General features: G+C 42.4%; 2 protein-coding genes across 4 annotated transcripts in view; both read right to left on the bottom strand.

Moving 5' to 3' along the window:
- The window catches only part of mlip (muscular LMNA-interacting protein), a 39880-nt gene extending 35698 nt beyond the window's left edge, over positions 1 to 4182 (bottom strand). The window contains exon 1 of one of the 3 annotated variants that reach the window (XM_035399506.1): positions 3818 to 4182. In XM_035399506.1, coding sequence (XP_035255397.1) covers positions 3818 to 3853 — 36 coding nt within the window. In that variant the 5' untranslated portion in view covers positions 3854 to 4182. Of the gene's footprint in view, positions 1 to 3206; positions 3316 to 3817 lie in introns of those variants that run through there. The other 2 variants (XM_035399505.1, XM_035399507.1) reach the window with 2 other exon arrangements.
- Positions 4183 to 7709: 3527 nt separating this feature from the next.
- Positions 7710 to 16441, bottom strand: LOC118217840 (disks large homolog 2). Its single transcript, XM_035399920.1, has 7 exons — positions 15969 to 16441; positions 15206 to 15415; positions 13163 to 13252; positions 12293 to 12370; positions 10936 to 11226; positions 10137 to 10235; positions 7710 to 9670 (listed from the first exon to the last, which is right to left on the bottom strand). Exons 1-7 carry the CDS (start codon positions 16014 to 16016, stop codon positions 9518 to 9520), a joined length of 969 nt encoding a protein of 322 aa, XP_035255811.1. The 5' UTR covers positions 16017 to 16441; the 3' UTR covers positions 7710 to 9517.
- Positions 16442 to 16981: the final 540 nt, after the last annotated feature.

Here is a 16981-nt window from a genome sequence, read left to right as displayed (position 1 = left end):
TGTTTATGTATTGACTACAACTATTGGTTATGATCTTGACCACTTGGCGACAGCCCTGTTTGTTGCTGGAGCCTGTACTGTATGTTTGTACTTAAATAAATTGCTCTGGATAAGAGCATCTGCTAATTAACCAAATGAGAATGTAAATAAGAACGTTAGATAGTAATGAGGCAATACTTCCTCTACCGCCTGGAGAGAATGTACAACAATGCCAAGCCTGAATGCTCCAGGGCTCTGTGCTTTAAATCCTTCAGATTAGTTGGCCTCACTTATGTTAACGATGCTGTTAACGACATGAATAATGGATTAAATGAATTATTCGATGGTCTGACTACACACGAAGCCAAGCTCACAAGTGAAAAAAAAAACTGCTAAATTCACACACTTGCCCTGTGCGCACCGTGGAGACTGCATGACTCTTACGGTCTTCGCTCTCCGGCCCACCCCCTGACCCCGCTCTTATTTCCTTTGTAGCTATAGTAATGCCCATAGCAGCCGATAAACAAACACATCGCACGGCTACAGTCCTCCTCTCCTATCTGCCAGTAAGTGCAGCCCTCTTGGAGGCTAAACGGCTCAGAATATCACCATGATGCCCTCATGCTCTCCCCACCTAGATCAAATTTCAGCCCACTCGCCTCGCCCGCCCGCCCACCCACTGACATGCTGCTGTGGCCCACCGCTCCCAGGGCCAGCCTCCTCGTCTCACAGCGACCTCTAACCTCCAACCTCAAGCCCCAAACCCCCAGAGCTTCACGGTACTCGATCTTGTACCACTCCAGGACAGAGACCGCAGGGGTTAAATTAAATGCGGAGGCACGAGGAGGTCCTGCCAGAGCCCCCAGTGGTCAGTCCTTCTACTAACTGTTCAATAACACCTTGATCCCCTTGTCCACTCTCTCCATGCCCTTTACATGGACACTGTATTACCTCTGGCCTCTTCAAACAGACACATAATACCAATCATCCAGGCCCACAGCTTCCACACCATTTCCAGGCCTCTCCAAGATGTCACTTGAACCTGTAACATTTTTTTAAATCTATTTTTTATCCTGCTCAGGGACAACAGATGAAAATTAGCTCAGTAGTTAACTGCTGCAGATTTAGACAAAAGTGAAAACTGACTGATTGGTATAAATTCTAAAAATTGCATAAATTAACTAATATAAAGCATTTCTTTATATTTGTTATAATATTTATGGCTGCAGTTTCCCATTCTGAGAAGCAAACAGAGGGTTTGGCTGTTTAAAAGGCACTTATCTTACCCCTCAGAGTTCAGGGATTGACCGCAAGGTGCATTGCGGCCCGGGCTGTTTTCACTCCAGGCCTAGATTAAGTGGAAAGATGTGCGCAAGACCACGCATCACAGATTATCCATACTAAGCTGATGGTCAACTCTGTTCTCTCTGCTTCCCATGCTAGATTACAGTTTTGAAGGTGTTTTCTGTGGTCTCATTCATAAGGTGCATCAAATTGGAATGTTTCAGCTTCAGAGGCAGAACTTTCAATGTTAAGAACATGACAATCTAGCTCAACTGTCAATGGTTGACAGTTAAGAAACTGCAACGATTCTGACTTTGAGCCACAAACAGAAAAATAGGCTTTTACTTAATGCTCTGCTACCAAGGCTACCCTAGAATCAAACAGTAATGACTCTCTCCATACCACTACAAAGACACATTTAACTAATGTGCCGTTCTTTTCAGCTGTTCATCTGTGATAGATAGAAAAATTAATTGGAATGTTTTGACTCAAACAAAAGTTGTTAAAATATAAATCAGCCCACCCACAAACATTATATTTTGGAACAACCTGCCAAAAATAAGTAAGCTTAATTGAGACACCTACCTAAAAGTGAAATAGGATCACAACAGTAAGGTGATACGCAGCATTTATATCTTATCGTCGGTACGCACAAACAAGCTAAATTTCAAATTATCACAGATATTGTTGCTATGGACAGCAGGAGGTCATTGGTCCGTGGACTATGGGCAGCGGGGGATTCAGTTCCAGTTGCCTGTTTGCGTTTTTGACAGCCTCCCATAATTTGTCTTTCTGATACTTTTTTTTCTTTCCTTGGACAGGAGAATTGCAGTTTTCCCTAAATGATGGATAACTGCTGGTTAAATTGCAGCTGCAGTGCTTTCAAACCCACAGAAACATAGATGTGAGAGGAGCACAGCTTTGCAATTATTTACCCAGGAAAAAATCAGAACGATCCGAACATCTATATCTGAACATCCATATTCTCCTTCAACAAACAAATTGATTTAAGAAGATTCAGACAGAGAGACTCTTGGAGCAGAAATCAAATGAACACACTTCTAAATTCGAAAGATGCCAAATTGAGAACACAGAAGAAAAGGGGTATACAGTATCTCAAGCAACGTCTGAAGAGTACAAGGCTATAATTGTATTGATGTAAGACCATTAAAATGGAAACAGTTTTTTAAAGTCTGTTTCCGAACAGTTTTTGGAAACAGACTTATTTTCAAGCAGGTTTCACCAACGGGCACTATTATGAGCTATTACCTGAAAGAGTACTCTTTGTTGACCAAGGCCCTGTTGGCATCAGTGACGCCTCTTGTCCATCATTCATTTTTAAAAAATAGCTCAGGTTCAGGGCTAACAAATATTAAACTCACTTTTTCTTGGATGTTACATATTACAAATTACAGACACTTTAATGCCTTAAAAAGCCATATGGTTCCTCCAGCTGTAAACGTTTCAGTGTCCTTCCAACAAAGCAAGCATTCTATTCCACTAAGGCCCACTAACAATACTTCAAAGGCTTGGCTCTGGTGTTTCATTGTATTACTGTCTCATTTGAGATGAAATGTACTAATTTATTTCTCATAAAAAATTTTCTGTCCTGGCACCAGATAGCAGAAATTTGAATTAGTCAAAACCAGACTAGTTACCAGTCTCTAGCAATGGCTTTTATATCCTTGGGAAGAGGATAGCATTTATAAAATTACTTTAAACACTGCTCAAAAATGCAGATCACAGATCAGATACGTTAAGGTTGTCAAACAGAATAACTACTCAACTGTACTGCAGCATTCATTCCTTTCCCCCCACCGCACCCCACCCCCCAAATGTAAAACGTACATATATGCAAATGCATTGTGCATTACAGTTAAACATCTCTGACATTTGAGTACATTTTCCCGCTAAGCTGTGCCTGGTGTATATGTGAAAAATACCTGTTCTCATGTCGTCTCACTGAATTTTATCCTTTGGTGTCTCAACCCCGCAGGTCCTGTTCTAGACTGGAGTCTGTTTCTTTCCCCCAACCAAAACCAAGGCCAGGTTGGAGCTGCTCTAGCCACCCATGAGAAGGGAGTAAACAAGTCGGGGGAGACACCCACAACTCTTTTGCATCTACATTCCACCACACCCACTGAAACAAGGACTTTGTAATCTCATTTACCCCTGATGAAGGAGTGCGTTCTTATACACAGGGCACGCTTAATTACACTGTAGGACTTGAGAGACCTTTGCAGCCATGAAGGTCAATGGCACCACTAATCCTTTACAGTTACGAGATCACATGTGCTCAGGGCCTTAATGTACGCAACACACACAGCATACACATACATACACACACACATACACACACACACACTCACACATGACATACACATACAGTACATACACACACATACACACACACAAACATAAGCATGGCGAAACATACACACTGACATTAACACAGCACCCCCTTCTGCCCCCACCCCACCCCTTAAACTTCAGGAGCACATATTCATGTCCGTTTCTCTTTCTCTCTCACACACTCTCTCTCTCTCTCTCTCACCTTCCGCATGCCCTCCTTTGGTTTGGGTTTCTCCATGTGTCCGCGTCTCGTCCTGCAGTGAAAGTTTCCCCAGTCGGTGGTAGAGTCCTCTTGTCTACATGCTCAAACTCACGGCGCCTTTCAGTATCCCCCTCTGCGGGGTCCAGCCCAGCGCCGCGGCGATAGCTTCAGAGCGCCGGCGGTTTCCATTTATAGCTGCACAAAGGCCACAAATAACTCTTAGACAGCAGCCAGCCTGCTGGGCACTGATAACCGTAATAATCGCGACTTCACAGAGCCCGTGTCACCCGTATGAGGGCTGGGCTTTGTGCAGCCCCTAACAAAATCAGGGCTGTCCGCCCTCCCCTGTCCCGAGCACACACGGAGAAATTACTTCCTCCAACCTCTGACCCCTCCCATTTTGGCTGGGTCCGTCCTGCGAGCCGTAAAGACCAGGCCAGGACTGGGTCATTACAGATAGCATTTCCCCCGTGTAGGCGCTCACTTCCCCGCTCCCAGGGCAATTCAATCCCAGATAACACGGCAGGGCACATCAGCTTCCGCACATCAAACATGGAGGCTTTTCCTGTGCGAGATTTCCTGTGCTGCAAATGTCGCTGCCCTGTGGAGGTATCAGCGACTCTTGTCCACTGGACACCTATTGGCCACTCGCAGGCTTCGATTATCACCCTCAGCGAGGCCAGTTTGATTAACACAGGACTCGTGTGGCTGTTATCGCTCCTATCACGAGAGTAAATTGCTGAACAAAATACAGTAGAAAGTAAAAATATTGTGCCATGAGTCGAAAGGATTTTTTTTTCTCACATTTGCTTCACGCAGTGTAATCTTAGGTTGCGGACATCAGCGTGAAAAAGAGAAGCGGTGGAATGGAATTGATTGCATGGCTGCTGTTTTTCAAGATCTTCAGTCTGTGCTTGACATGTAAATCGAAATGCAGTGGATTCTGTTTTACACAACCGGATTTGAAGATGAAAGGACCTAAGCACATGACACAAATATCTTCGTCCGAGACATGTACGGGCCTTCCATTAGTCAAAGCAGTCCTTTGAGACGTGTTTAAGAATATCAGACAAAAATCAATCTCACAGCTTGTATTCAGCCCCATTGGATTGGATGAGTGCATAAGATTGAATTTATCCATAATTTGGTCAGAATGAGCTATGAAGTTTTCATTGCATTGTTAAATACAAATGCATGTGTCCATTTGCTGCAGTTCAGGAAATAATAATCCATCAATTATTCTGGGTCTAACATTCTTTGATAATGAAAAATGTACCTTGTTCAGGCAGAACGAGAGAGCAGCGCTGGCTTTGATGTTTGAGTGGGGGGGGGGGGGGGTGAAACAGACTGTGCCACTTGAGAACTGCCTGCATTTGAAGAGTGAAACTTTTTAAACTCTATTGAGTGAAAACTAAATTGTTCCAGAAAGAAGAACACTTTGACACTCAGAGTAACAATTTGACACACAGAGCAATTGTGGGCTCAGCTAAATTAGAACACGCAGAACTCAAATTACTCAATTATAGGATAGGCCCATAAGTCAGACTGGAGAATAGGGTACAAGATTTATTGTACAAATACTGTGGCTAATTCCTGTATTTAGGAATGTAAAGAGAACTGATGATGCAGGTTCATCCATATTGTGACGAAATGGAAAAGCCAGAAAAAGGGGGACAGAACTGAGTATCCCCAGTCCACAATAAGAAGCGGCCAGCAGACACTCCTTGAAAGTAGAAGCAGGCTGTTCACAAACACGTCAATATGGTTATCATCTGGATGTGCTGAGAGTGGACAGTAATGGTAAGATTACATAGTGAATTTGATGTAAAGATCTGTCATCTTTTGCCATGTTTGCACTCAAAAGTTTGTGAGCAGGTTAAAAAGAATGTCTCTTTATCCAGTCAGACAGCTATGCGTCACATAAAATTATGGGTGGGTGGATAACATAAAAGCTAGAGTGATATAGTCTATTTCCAAATAGTACCGACACACATTCTTTAGCCTGACAGAGTTTAGTGTCCTCAACATGATCTACTATATATCTGCATTCTAACAGCATCTCAGAGGCCTTTTCTCAGCCTAGACCCAGGCCACTGCAATGTCTGGAGCAGGGATGGGAGGCTGCAATAGCTCCCAGGGCTCTTTTTGAAGATGCTCGTTAGCCTTGTCCTTGTGCTGTGTTTGGGCAGTGCTTGTGGTGTGTGTGAGAGTGTTTGAGGCATGTGAATGAAAGAAAGATAGAGTGCCCCGCCCCCCCCCCCCCCAGCAAGGCACGGCTGTATATTTACAGCACAGATCAGACGAATGAGTCACAGAGCGCTTCAGAATGTCCCCGAGCCCATGTTCTGTTCCGGAGCACATGGCCGCTAAAGTGAAAGCAGACCTGCAAAGCGGATGCTGAACCGCCCCCAGCGTTATCCCCCCAACCCCCCCACGCCCCACCCCGCGCCCCGCCCCCCGCCCCCCGCACCCTCGATTCCCAAACCCCACTCCCCATCGCATTCCACTGTCCCAACACAGCTGCTGCTGTCCATCACCTTGTCCCTGCTCCTGTCAGGCAAGCCACTGCAGACAGGATGGGGGCGGGAGGGAGGGGTGTAAATATAGAGTGCCCGGTGGGGAGTCATCCCCAAATGCCAGCAGGAGGGTGTACTTGCACCTGTCCACACCTCCCCCCCAGAATCATTTATTTTATTGTGCCGTGTTGTGTAATGGCGTGAGAGAATTCCGTTTGAATGTGTTGCTTTTCACCCACCAGGGGGCAGCCCTTATGTGGGAAGGAGTCTGGAATTGCAGGTGGATTAGCAATGGATTACAGGCTAATGCGGCCCCATTAAAGAATGATACTGTAAGGAAACCATGTTGGGAGGAAAAGGAAGACTGTGATCTCAAGGACAATGATACTTTGAACCTGGAATTACAGCATACTTGAAAGTGATGTGTTTTCCTATGAATCTGGTTCCCTTTTGGATGCCGGAGTGGGGGCTTGATTTAGTAACGTGTGTTGCATCACCACTGAGCATAGTTTCCATCTCCTCCCTAAACCTTCTCCAATCATCAGGTGACTCCAAAAGAGAATGCATTTCTCCACCAACTCTCCTTTTATTAATATTATTATTAGTAGTAGTAGTAGTAGTAGTAGTAGTATTATAACTGCAACAAGAAGAACTAATGTTGTCGTCACTGTAAATTAAAATTAAAATTAAAGGCCCCTTTATACAGTCAGTCATTTTAAAGCCCCTATTTTCCTGAAATAAATTTCAGCAGAAACCACTTCTATAGTTTTTTATTTGTTTCACCTCTTCAGGTAGCATTCAGTCTTTATTATTATGACAGTGATGTAGTGAAATGCGCTTTATTTGTCCTCCCTGAAATTTTTTATAACTTGCATTTACATGTCAAGTTTATTACTGTTTATTACTTATTACTACTATTTTTACTTGTGATATGTGAATGTGTGTGAGTGAGGAAGAAAAGTTCATGGGGAAACAGGCTTTGATTCCGATGTGTGTCACATCCCTCTCATGATAATATTTTATGTGTTGAAGGGCTGCCCTTCCTCTCCTGTTGATTTGATGTGTCAAAATAGCAGTGCAGTACGAAACCAAGGAAATCAGGCTGTCCATATTCTGGCTGATAATTCAGCAGCTTGAAAAAAAAATCACTACGATTTTTATTCACAAACCCTTGAACTAGAAGGCCCTTGTAGAAATTCAGAAATTCACTAGTGCAATATTCAGTGCTTTTGTTTGCAATGATACACATTAGTAATCAGTATTTACCATGTATTTAATAATCATGTAATGTAATCATCACTTATTTCTAAATGAAAGCTAACAATACACAATTAACCCTTTTAGCAAGAGAGTTTATTGACATATATTTGGCAATTTAAGAATGGTGACAGAGTTAATGTCCTGTTAAATTCACCTTAATATGAATGCAACTAAGGCCAGTACCATCATTGCATATCTGTTGAACAAAACATTTTTTACTTTTAGATAACATGTCAGAACAGTCCAGACAGAACTATTGTATCTGAATAATCATTTTTTCATCTACTATAGAGAACTGAAAGAACTCTTGCGAAGCAAAAGTTTCATGATAAAGTGGATACAGATCTATTTAAGATGAGCCTCTTTCTTTACAGGGTTGTCCAAAGGCTAACAAAAAATACATGGTTTGTTTAGAGCTACCGTGCATTTGCGTGTGCACACACAGTCACTGAATTGCGTCTGTGCACATCCGAGAAAAACTGAACTGTGTTTTGGTGGCTCAAGTGGAGGTGCATCCTTGGCATTTGCAGAAACTGCAGGTTCAGCCACTTGAATCTTTAATCAATTTAATTAAAGGACAATGGCCCATCAAAAAGGACATGCGAGGAACAGATATTGAGAGAGAAATAATTACTTCCAGGCACAAGAGATTCCATTATATTCTTCTTAGTGATGGAGTAATTGAAGGTTGAAATAATTTGATTGCCAATTTCTGTCCATAAACCTTGATGGTACTGGGATTAAAGTGCTTGATCTTCATATTTCTGAACCAATGTGTCACTGGGTCCACAGTTACTGTTTTTCCAATAATTTTTAATAAAAATTGGTCATGTCAGGTGCAATACAATATTTCTTATGAATTCCTGATAAAATAACAGTAGTTCAGCACATTAAATCCTTTGAATATGTTACATAAATTAACATAATATAAATTATACACCTGTACTAGCCAGTTATGGTTTCACTTGTGAAACCAGTAACTGCCAGTGTAGACATTACAATCTATAAAGAAATCAAACAAAGCCCTTTCTCAATAAAACCAGCAAAACTGTGAGGTCATTACTGTGTCCACATCTGACAGTACTGTATTTGAATGCATAGGCCTTGCTTTAGAAGACTAAAAGGCATCATGGCTAGCACAAAACATTCTAACAATGCTCTCACAACACATGAACTATGTCTGGAATGTGAGAGCAGTTTCAGTTCATTAGCCTTTCACCACGGAGTTTAAATAGGGAGAACATAAAAGCATTTTAATAGTGTGTGTGCATGTATGTGTGTGTGTGTGAGAGAGTGAGAGAGAGAGAGAGACAGCAAGAGAGGGAGAGAGATAATTTGTGCGTGTGAGTGAATGTTTTTCTGTGCACATGTGCATGTGTGTGTGCGTGTGCTTGTGAGAGTGAGTGTTTGCGTGTAATGGTCATGTTGTAGTCTTATCATTTCTTGAGAAAGTGTATTTAGGTGGGAAGGGAAGTCAGGTGGCTTTGGCTGTGTAAATCCAATTTAAAAACTGTGAACGAGAACATTTCTAAAAAGAAAAACATTAGCCTGGAACTTATGTGGGAATACATTAAATTAGATTTGTTTCCTGTGTTGATGTAACAGAGGTTGTTCTGTGAACCCTGAAGGTCAAATGTCTGATCTGAGGTGAATCTGCATTTTGGACATGAACATGAGACTGAATGCAGGATTTCCTAGTGCCTGTACAAATTCAGAATGATAGCTACAGCCAGAGCAATCAGCATGTGATCATGGAACAGTTACAGAGAGGAAGCCGTCCTTCCATCCTCATTCATTCCTGTTCTGGTCAAATGTCTTAAAGTTAGCATTTTATATGCAGTATAAAAGGAAAGATCTGAGAAACAGCAAAGTACTCAATGCAAACATATTACTTGCAGGCTATGCATTCCCCAGTCAGGAGAGGTCAGGGTGGATAGAAAGCGTTGTTTAAGCAGTCTGAGTAGGCATGACTTTCCAGGTCACCAAAGTCGTCCAGGTCTTCGTCTTCTGGGTCCTGTGTTAGAGGTTCGATGTCTTCATCTGAGGTAGACGGGTGGGTGAGGATAATTCGCGGAATCTAGGGTTGAGGGATCAGGAACACGGTTGAGAACAGTATGTAAAATTAATGACCAGATTATGTCTTATTGTGTATGACCAGGTCATACAGATCACAATGATAATGTGAAATTATGTCAATGGTTAGAAAGATATGTTAATACGTATGTATAATAAATTTAAAATCCTGAAACTTATATTCAGGAAGGTGAATAGTAAAACACCAGGATTATTCTGGAGGTTACCAGTGATATATATGTATATGTATATATCTATATGTATATTTAAAGCAAAAAAGACCATTCAAAAAGAATAATGATTTCTCTAAGGGCTATGGCACCTAGCAGGACTGTATTTGAAGATACTGGTCAAATGCAAATGAATGAATTGAAGTCTGGTCTGGAGACTTCCGCAATCCCTTAGATCTGTACCCAAGAACCGCGCCTCATAAAAATGCTAATCCGAATGCAAATCTTGACCTTACTCACCGCCATGGTGTTTTTGACAACCTGAAATGCGTTGGCTTTGAAGGAGGCTTCTGCGTCTCTCGCTGTCCAGCCCATGGGTTTCTCTGGTTCAGCCGAGCTCTGAAAGGATACCGCAGGTCAGAAAACACGTTCGCGATCGCTAGTACCGAATTCACACTGCAAGAGCCAGCGCAGGAAAAACACGAGACACTTGATCCAGCAGAGATAACAGTGTGAAGTGGATTTATAGTTTTAAGTTTAAATGTGCTTTTATTTAACATGAATCATTCTTTAGAATGATTCACTGGCCTTCGAGGTCTGAAGACAAACTGTATCTAGACCTATCAACGCCCTGTGCCTATTAGAACATATTTCAAAAATCTAGTGCAATGTCTCAACATGATACACAGGAAACAAAGCTCAAAAACAGACATTAAAAGATTTGAAACAACAAGATAACCCTGCCTGTTGACAGTGACCTTCCCCTGACCCTGGCGCAAGCACTGGAATGTGGCCAATCAGGGGTGAAATGTGACAGTAGCTTGAGGGTGTGGACACTGATGAGTGTTCTTTAGGCCACACAGGAGTGAGCATCTACACATCTTATTAAAGGTTGCTTTAGCCACATGGATAACAGGTCTGATTGTAAAGTGAGTAACATGGATGAATTTCCAAAAACCCGTGCCTCCCAAACACATACAGTACACAGAAAACACACACACACATACGCACACACGCACACACACACACGCACACACGCACACACACACACACACATACACGCTGTCAGCCCTGTCCCACTCTGTTCCATTTCACTGACCGCGCCATTTCCATTGCAGAGAACAACGGCTTCTATCGCCCCCGGCAACCTGCATTCAGGCTCAGAGTTATGTCGTTTGGGCCCGGGATTCCCTGGGTTTGTGGGGTTGGCCGGATTTCTATCCACAGGGCTGTCCATCTCTGGCGCCTCAGCGTGGATGGGCGGGGCCGTGAACAGGGCCGGGCACACGCTCCTCTCCCTCAGCACCTTCATCTTCACGCAGCTGCCAGCGTTCCGCAGTGCACAGACTGCCTCATGGTGGGTCATCTCCTGCATGTTCAAGCCATTAACCTGGACAGGGCAGGGTCAAAGGTCACATCGCTATTACATTATGAATCTGCCGGGGACAAGCCCTGATCGAGAGAGACTTTCACCTAATGCAATTCAGTCAGGCAGCTGCGTGTATGCTGCAGCACTTCAGCTTCAACTGCCTTCCTCATAAGGATTCAAACCTGCAACCCAAGGATTGCTTGAGACTGCTTGACAGTGCTTGGGATTACTTAGTAATACATAAGCATGCCACATTGCTGTATTTGATATGCACAAAGGAGTTATGGACTGGATTCTAAATTACCCCATTAAAATATCCTCATAAGGAAACTATATGAACAATACTGAAGACTTTTTTAGAAGTAATGAACAATTGTGATTTACCTTTGAGGTCACTTTTGTTTAAATATTAGATTTTTTTTAATTAAATGGAAAATATTGATTTACTTTGTCATGTAATATTGATACAGTAACATGAGAGAACAGTTGCTATGTGTTTTGGTATTTAGTTCTTTTGTTAATGAATACAGCCAATATGATAATGCTTTACTGAACACTGCTGTTAATCAGCTCATTTGAATGTGTCTCAGTCTAATAATGCCCTCCTGTGGCTTTCATGAGAATTGCAACACGGTGGGGCATCAGACACAAGCATTTCACTTGGCCACTTCTCTGATGAGAGATATGTTACGGCCATTTCATCATAACTTTAATTCAGCTCTTCAGTCATAATATAGATGTATTTCCATCAAAGCAGGATTGCCTGTGCTTTTATCCTGAAAGTCAATAAGGGCCATTTAGCTAAAACGCTGTTAGCAGTACTAACTGAACGAGAATGAGACAGTACTATTCAGTGGCAACGTTATTCAGCAAATATTGTGTAAACGATCTTTTGCTGTTAATATTAGTGGCACAGTCGCTTGATTGTCAGAAAGGCACAGGCATCCTTAGGCTGTCATTCAGAGAGTCCTGGGAGGACAGGGGATCGCACTTAGGATGAAAGGGAAGGTGCTCAGTCCAGATGTGGTCTGATCGGTGACTCTGAGAGCGGTTGGGATGAGAGAGCCCCACCCCCCTCCAGCCGCACCTCCAACACTCTGTCCCCGATGTGGATTCCCGCCTTTTCCGCAGGTCCTCCTTTGGCCACTCGGGAGATGAAGACGCCCTGAGGACAGAGGAGAGCCGGTGCTTAAGAACGCAAGCGATGTGAAAGACTAATCCCTGTGCTTGTAAACAGAGACTGCTTCACCAGAATTAATTGGATGGGGGAAGGAGATCTAGTTGCATGTATTATCAGTTTTAAAAAGTGGAGGGCTGAGTTTTTCAGAGATTCATATTTTATTCTCAGTGGCAAGATTCCACAAGAATTCAATGCACCAAACAATTTTAAATCCATGGTTTAGAAATGCCAAGTTGAGTGTGACAGCAAAGAGCCTCTTCCACACTGACATCTCCCGTCAGATGTCATTGCATTATATTGCTGAAATTTACAAGACACTTAGGCAGAACTGCTTACAAAGCAAACACAAGTGCAAAGATTAGGGGTTGAAGTCTAATGGTTCCCTAGAGGGGGAAAGTACAGCCCCAAGAGAAAAAGCAAATGCAGGCGGTGCAGACCTGATTCAGTTGTAAACTACCTATTGGAAATGAAATGTATCCAACACTAAAAAGTTACTTTTTTAAAAGTTGTTCAAACAGGAATAAAGAAACTCAGGCACTATAACATAATGCCAATGTGTCATTTCTTTTTACTGCAAAGTAAAAAAGAAGTTACACATTATCAAGTGCTAGGACCCAGCTAAGGACCCAGCTCTCCAGTCATAAATGTATCAGAGCTCACTGAACAGCGGTTAGCTTGAACAGCTTCTGATCACGGAGGCATAAGCGTATTGGCAGTTGCCGGGTTTCCTCCCTGCCAGTGCCCCGCCCAATTCCACCTCTCTGCCCATTGACTCACCTCGTCATGTTCCTTGTAAGGCAGGGAGCCCCTCCCCCCGGCGATGCTTATCCCAAGGCTGCCCCTCTGCCCATAAATTTTCATCTGCAGCTGAGCCCAAAAGCAAAAGGAGCACAAAGATCGCCACATCAGTCAAACCTGCCAGCCATCCCTGCCTTTGATTACACAGGTGGGAAACACATGCAAGGATAAACACAGGGAGATAGGAAAACTGAGAAAGGCGGGTTCTGTGCAAAGTCCCCACCCCCACCACCAAAACACAGCAAGTGAGATAAAAAAACAAATAAATGTGAAAACCTCTCCAGCGGGAAGAAAAAACAGCCAAACAATTCACACGCTCACAGTTCTGTGCTGGTACCATGCATTCTACTCAGTGAGCAAATCTGGAGTTTGCGTTTGAATCCATTCACACACATCCAGACAGCATGCGCAATTAGAGCAATGAAAGTACATCCACTGTTTACTCAGATATAGTGTAATCACTCTGTCATGAGCTTCAACCTCTTTCATCATCCAAACAATCAGACAGCCACTCATGGGGAAAACGTGATATTGCAGTGCTCACACCGTTCAGATTTAAATCAATAATGTTGTAGAAATAGAAAAAAGCATTTGAAATTGCCCCGTTTAATTCTATCATTAGGTGCACATAATGAAAGAAGCCTTCAACCCTGTGTCATGATTGAAGTATTTTTCTTTCTCCATACCTCTCAAATCTAACCTGTGTCAACCATATTGATCAGAAATACCAAGTAGCCGTGTGAACAGCGGTTATATTTCTACTTGCGTTGTTGCACAGTCAATCACACTGGTGTATCGCAGACAGAATTAAACATCTCATGACATTTCATTTTAATGTTAACGTTAAGGACTTATAATTAGGGCCATGGATTTTTTCTAAACATACGACCTTAAAAACATTTAGTGTGTATTTCAGACCTTTTGTAATACAATTTTCTACAGTTATATAATTAAAGACAAATGGAAGAGGTTGTTTCAGAGAATTGTCAGCCAAAATAAACATGGAGACTCCTACCACTTCAAGGAAAGAGTACAACAACATCTGTCTGGGACTCTGTACATAATGGATTCAATTTGTTTACAAAACCGACAGCATATCATCACGACACAAAGAAAACCTAATAACAGCCCAGTATTTGAAATAACAAAAAACAGGAAATCAAAAGCTTGAATTTGACAGCAGCACTTGCAAAAAGAAAAAAGGGAGAGACATGATGTGATTAATAACTTCACAGGAGCTCCTCAGTGTAAATATTCCCTTAGAGAAAACTGGCAATCCAAAAACGTGTGCTTTTCTAAAAAGATAAAAGGTAGAAGAGCTGTAATTCAGCGATGAAAGAGTACATGCAAAGCAGAACGGAAGCAGTGTGATATCTTTATCCTCTCAAACTTACAAGGATCAGGAAATTATATTTATCTGTTCGCCAATATTCTGTGGATGGGTGTTTCCTCCTTGACGCTACAATGACGGATCACGAACAAAGAGACCACATACTAACTGAAAATGATTAAATTCAACAAAATATAGAATATTTAGGCCTCAGTGAACTAAAACAGAGAGAACCTATATATCATTAACAAGACTTTTATTCTTTCACTTTACACTGCCTTGCGTCTTGTGCAACTACGTTTTACATTTACAGCCCAATTATCAATATTTTAATTTGGCAAATTTTATTTTGGGTCTAGAAGGGGCATGATATAGCCAGCAACAGACTAATTCAATGATTAATTGAGATTACTAAGGCACTGCAATTTGTTGATTGTGTAACAGTTGGCTTCAGAAATATATAATAGAATATGATTTATTATACAACATTTGTTCAGTGATATCAATCTCTCCAAGGTGTGGGACAGATTTAGAATGACCTTCCTACTCCTTTCATGTGATAAAAGGGCCGAAACCCTAATCTTTACACAGAGAAGAATCTTTTCATTTTGTCTATAATGTTCCCAGCTTTAAACGGAATATAAACCTTAGGTACAATTTACCTGTGATGAACTGGTTTAGGGTTCCCTTACCTTCAATGGCATTCGTGATGCTAATGAATTGTGTGTGGCTGCCCGCTGCATAGCCCCATGCTGGCCCTGCTTCTCTGGGGCCCCAATGCATTCTGGGATATGCTGTCCATGAGGGGCTCTGTGTTTCTGGAGTCTCCTGGCCTCCCGGAGGTCCCGCACATCCCCCCGAGAGGGGCGTGGCTTCCTGGAGATGGACTCTGCCTCCGAGAACTCAGAATAGAGCAATATATTTAAAACATAAACAACATACCTCCACCTGGGATTCACCTGCACTTTCACAATCCCAACATTTTATTAAGCACCACACCATAGGGATTCAAATGACTGCAATAAATCCTCCTTGTGCTTCCAGTATAACTTTGTCTTAGGAAAAGAAATCCCTCTTTGACTGTAGTGGAACTGAAGCAGGAGATGCACTTTAACGCTAGTACTTTGTGGAATTAATTACAAATTTTGTCTGAAGAATTTTAATCTCCCTCTTCATTAAAAGATAACTGAGCTTAACAGTGCACAGTCCAGGCCAGTGTGTCAGGGCCTGTTCAATCCAGTCAGAAAAATACTAGCTTGGGGGGTGATGGTCTAACCTAACTGAAATAAGACACTGGGAATGTTCTTCATAGATTATTTTGTTAATTGGCATGGTTGCTTTGTCAGTCTCAGACAATAGGCATGGTCTGTGTCTCACTGGGGTAAAAGATATGGTCTTTATGTAAGTGTGGCTGGGGAGTGTGGAGTTAATCTGGGAGAAGGGGTGTGTTCTTACTTCATTGATCTGGGGGATGGGCCTTCCTTCGTCAGTCTGAGCCTCCATCTCCTCCGCCTCTTTCTCTGGGCTGACGCAGCGCCCGCGGACGCTGTCGTTGACGGGGAAGAGCCTGAGGTCGCCGTGGAGACGTTCTTTTCCGTAGGCCCAGCGCAGACCTGATGTGGCCCCACCCAGGGGCCCAGAACCACCCCTAGAATGCACATTTTTAAAACCCTGCAGGTAACAGAGAACACCACAGGAGATTTAAGGGACAGTCATGGTGGGACTCTGTCGAACTGCGGTTCAACCGCCAAATTTTGTTCTGTCCTCTGGACCTGACTTTCAGGGTTACTGTTGCTACTTTCAGGAGAAAATCTAAAATAAACTTACCTTTCTGATGTGACCAGGTCATAATTTTAACATGTTTCAGTTTTGTCATGTTTTGTTAAGTTTTTACCATGTCAGTTTTCCAAATATGCTTATCCATGGAACTTCTTGTATCAAGTACTGAAATGCGTAATTGCTTAAAAAAATATGTGATAATAGAGGAAATCAGGAAGGGGCCAAATACTTTTTCAGGACACTGCAGCATCAATAACAGTAATGTAAATGAACTTTGCTAATCAAGAAATCCTGAATATGTACTGATTACATCCTTAAGAAAAAAACCTGAAAACCATAAAAAAAACCATAACCTAAACTTGTATAAAAGATAGGAGGGTTAGGGGGTGGGAATGGGATAGGAACCAAGAAGCAGGCAGAAGAGTAGGACTTCAGCCTCTGACTGAAAATGGACAGAAATTCTGCTGTCAACTCAATTCGAGTTTATTTGAATTGTCACAAAGACGCTACAGTAGGAATATAAAAGAAAAATGGGCACAAAAAAATCAGTCCCAAACCGTCAAAAAACAAGTAACTGAGGTTATAAAAACTCCCCGAAAAGAAGAACACTCAAACTGCTACTTTCCCAATATACTTGGGAAGGGTTTATAGAAGTCATGGGTCAGGGAGGCAGGCAAGAAGGGCACTGC

This window comes from Anguilla anguilla, chromosome 18, assembly GCF_013347855.1.
Source record: "Anguilla anguilla isolate fAngAng1 chromosome 18, fAngAng1.pri, whole genome shotgun sequence".
Lineage (NCBI taxonomy): Eukaryota > Metazoa > Chordata > Actinopteri > Anguilliformes > Anguillidae > Anguilla > Anguilla anguilla.
This window is presented reverse-complemented; position numbering and strand designations above follow the sequence as displayed.

Bases quoted from the DNA above. Each gene is read 5' to 3' on its own strand.
- LOC118217840 (XM_035399920.1), bottom strand. From the start codon at position 16,016: ATGGAGGCTCAGACTGACGAAGGAAGGCCCATCCCCCAGATCAATGAA. The intron at 15,416-15,968 runs GTAAGAACACAC...CTCTATTCTGAG, and splicing joins CCATCCCCCAGATCAATGAA to TTCTCGGAGGCAGAGTCCAT. The intron at 9,671-10,136 runs GTGAGTAAGGTC...CCTCAACCCTAG, and splicing joins TTGTCAAAAACACCATGGCG to ATTCCGCGAATTATCCTCAC.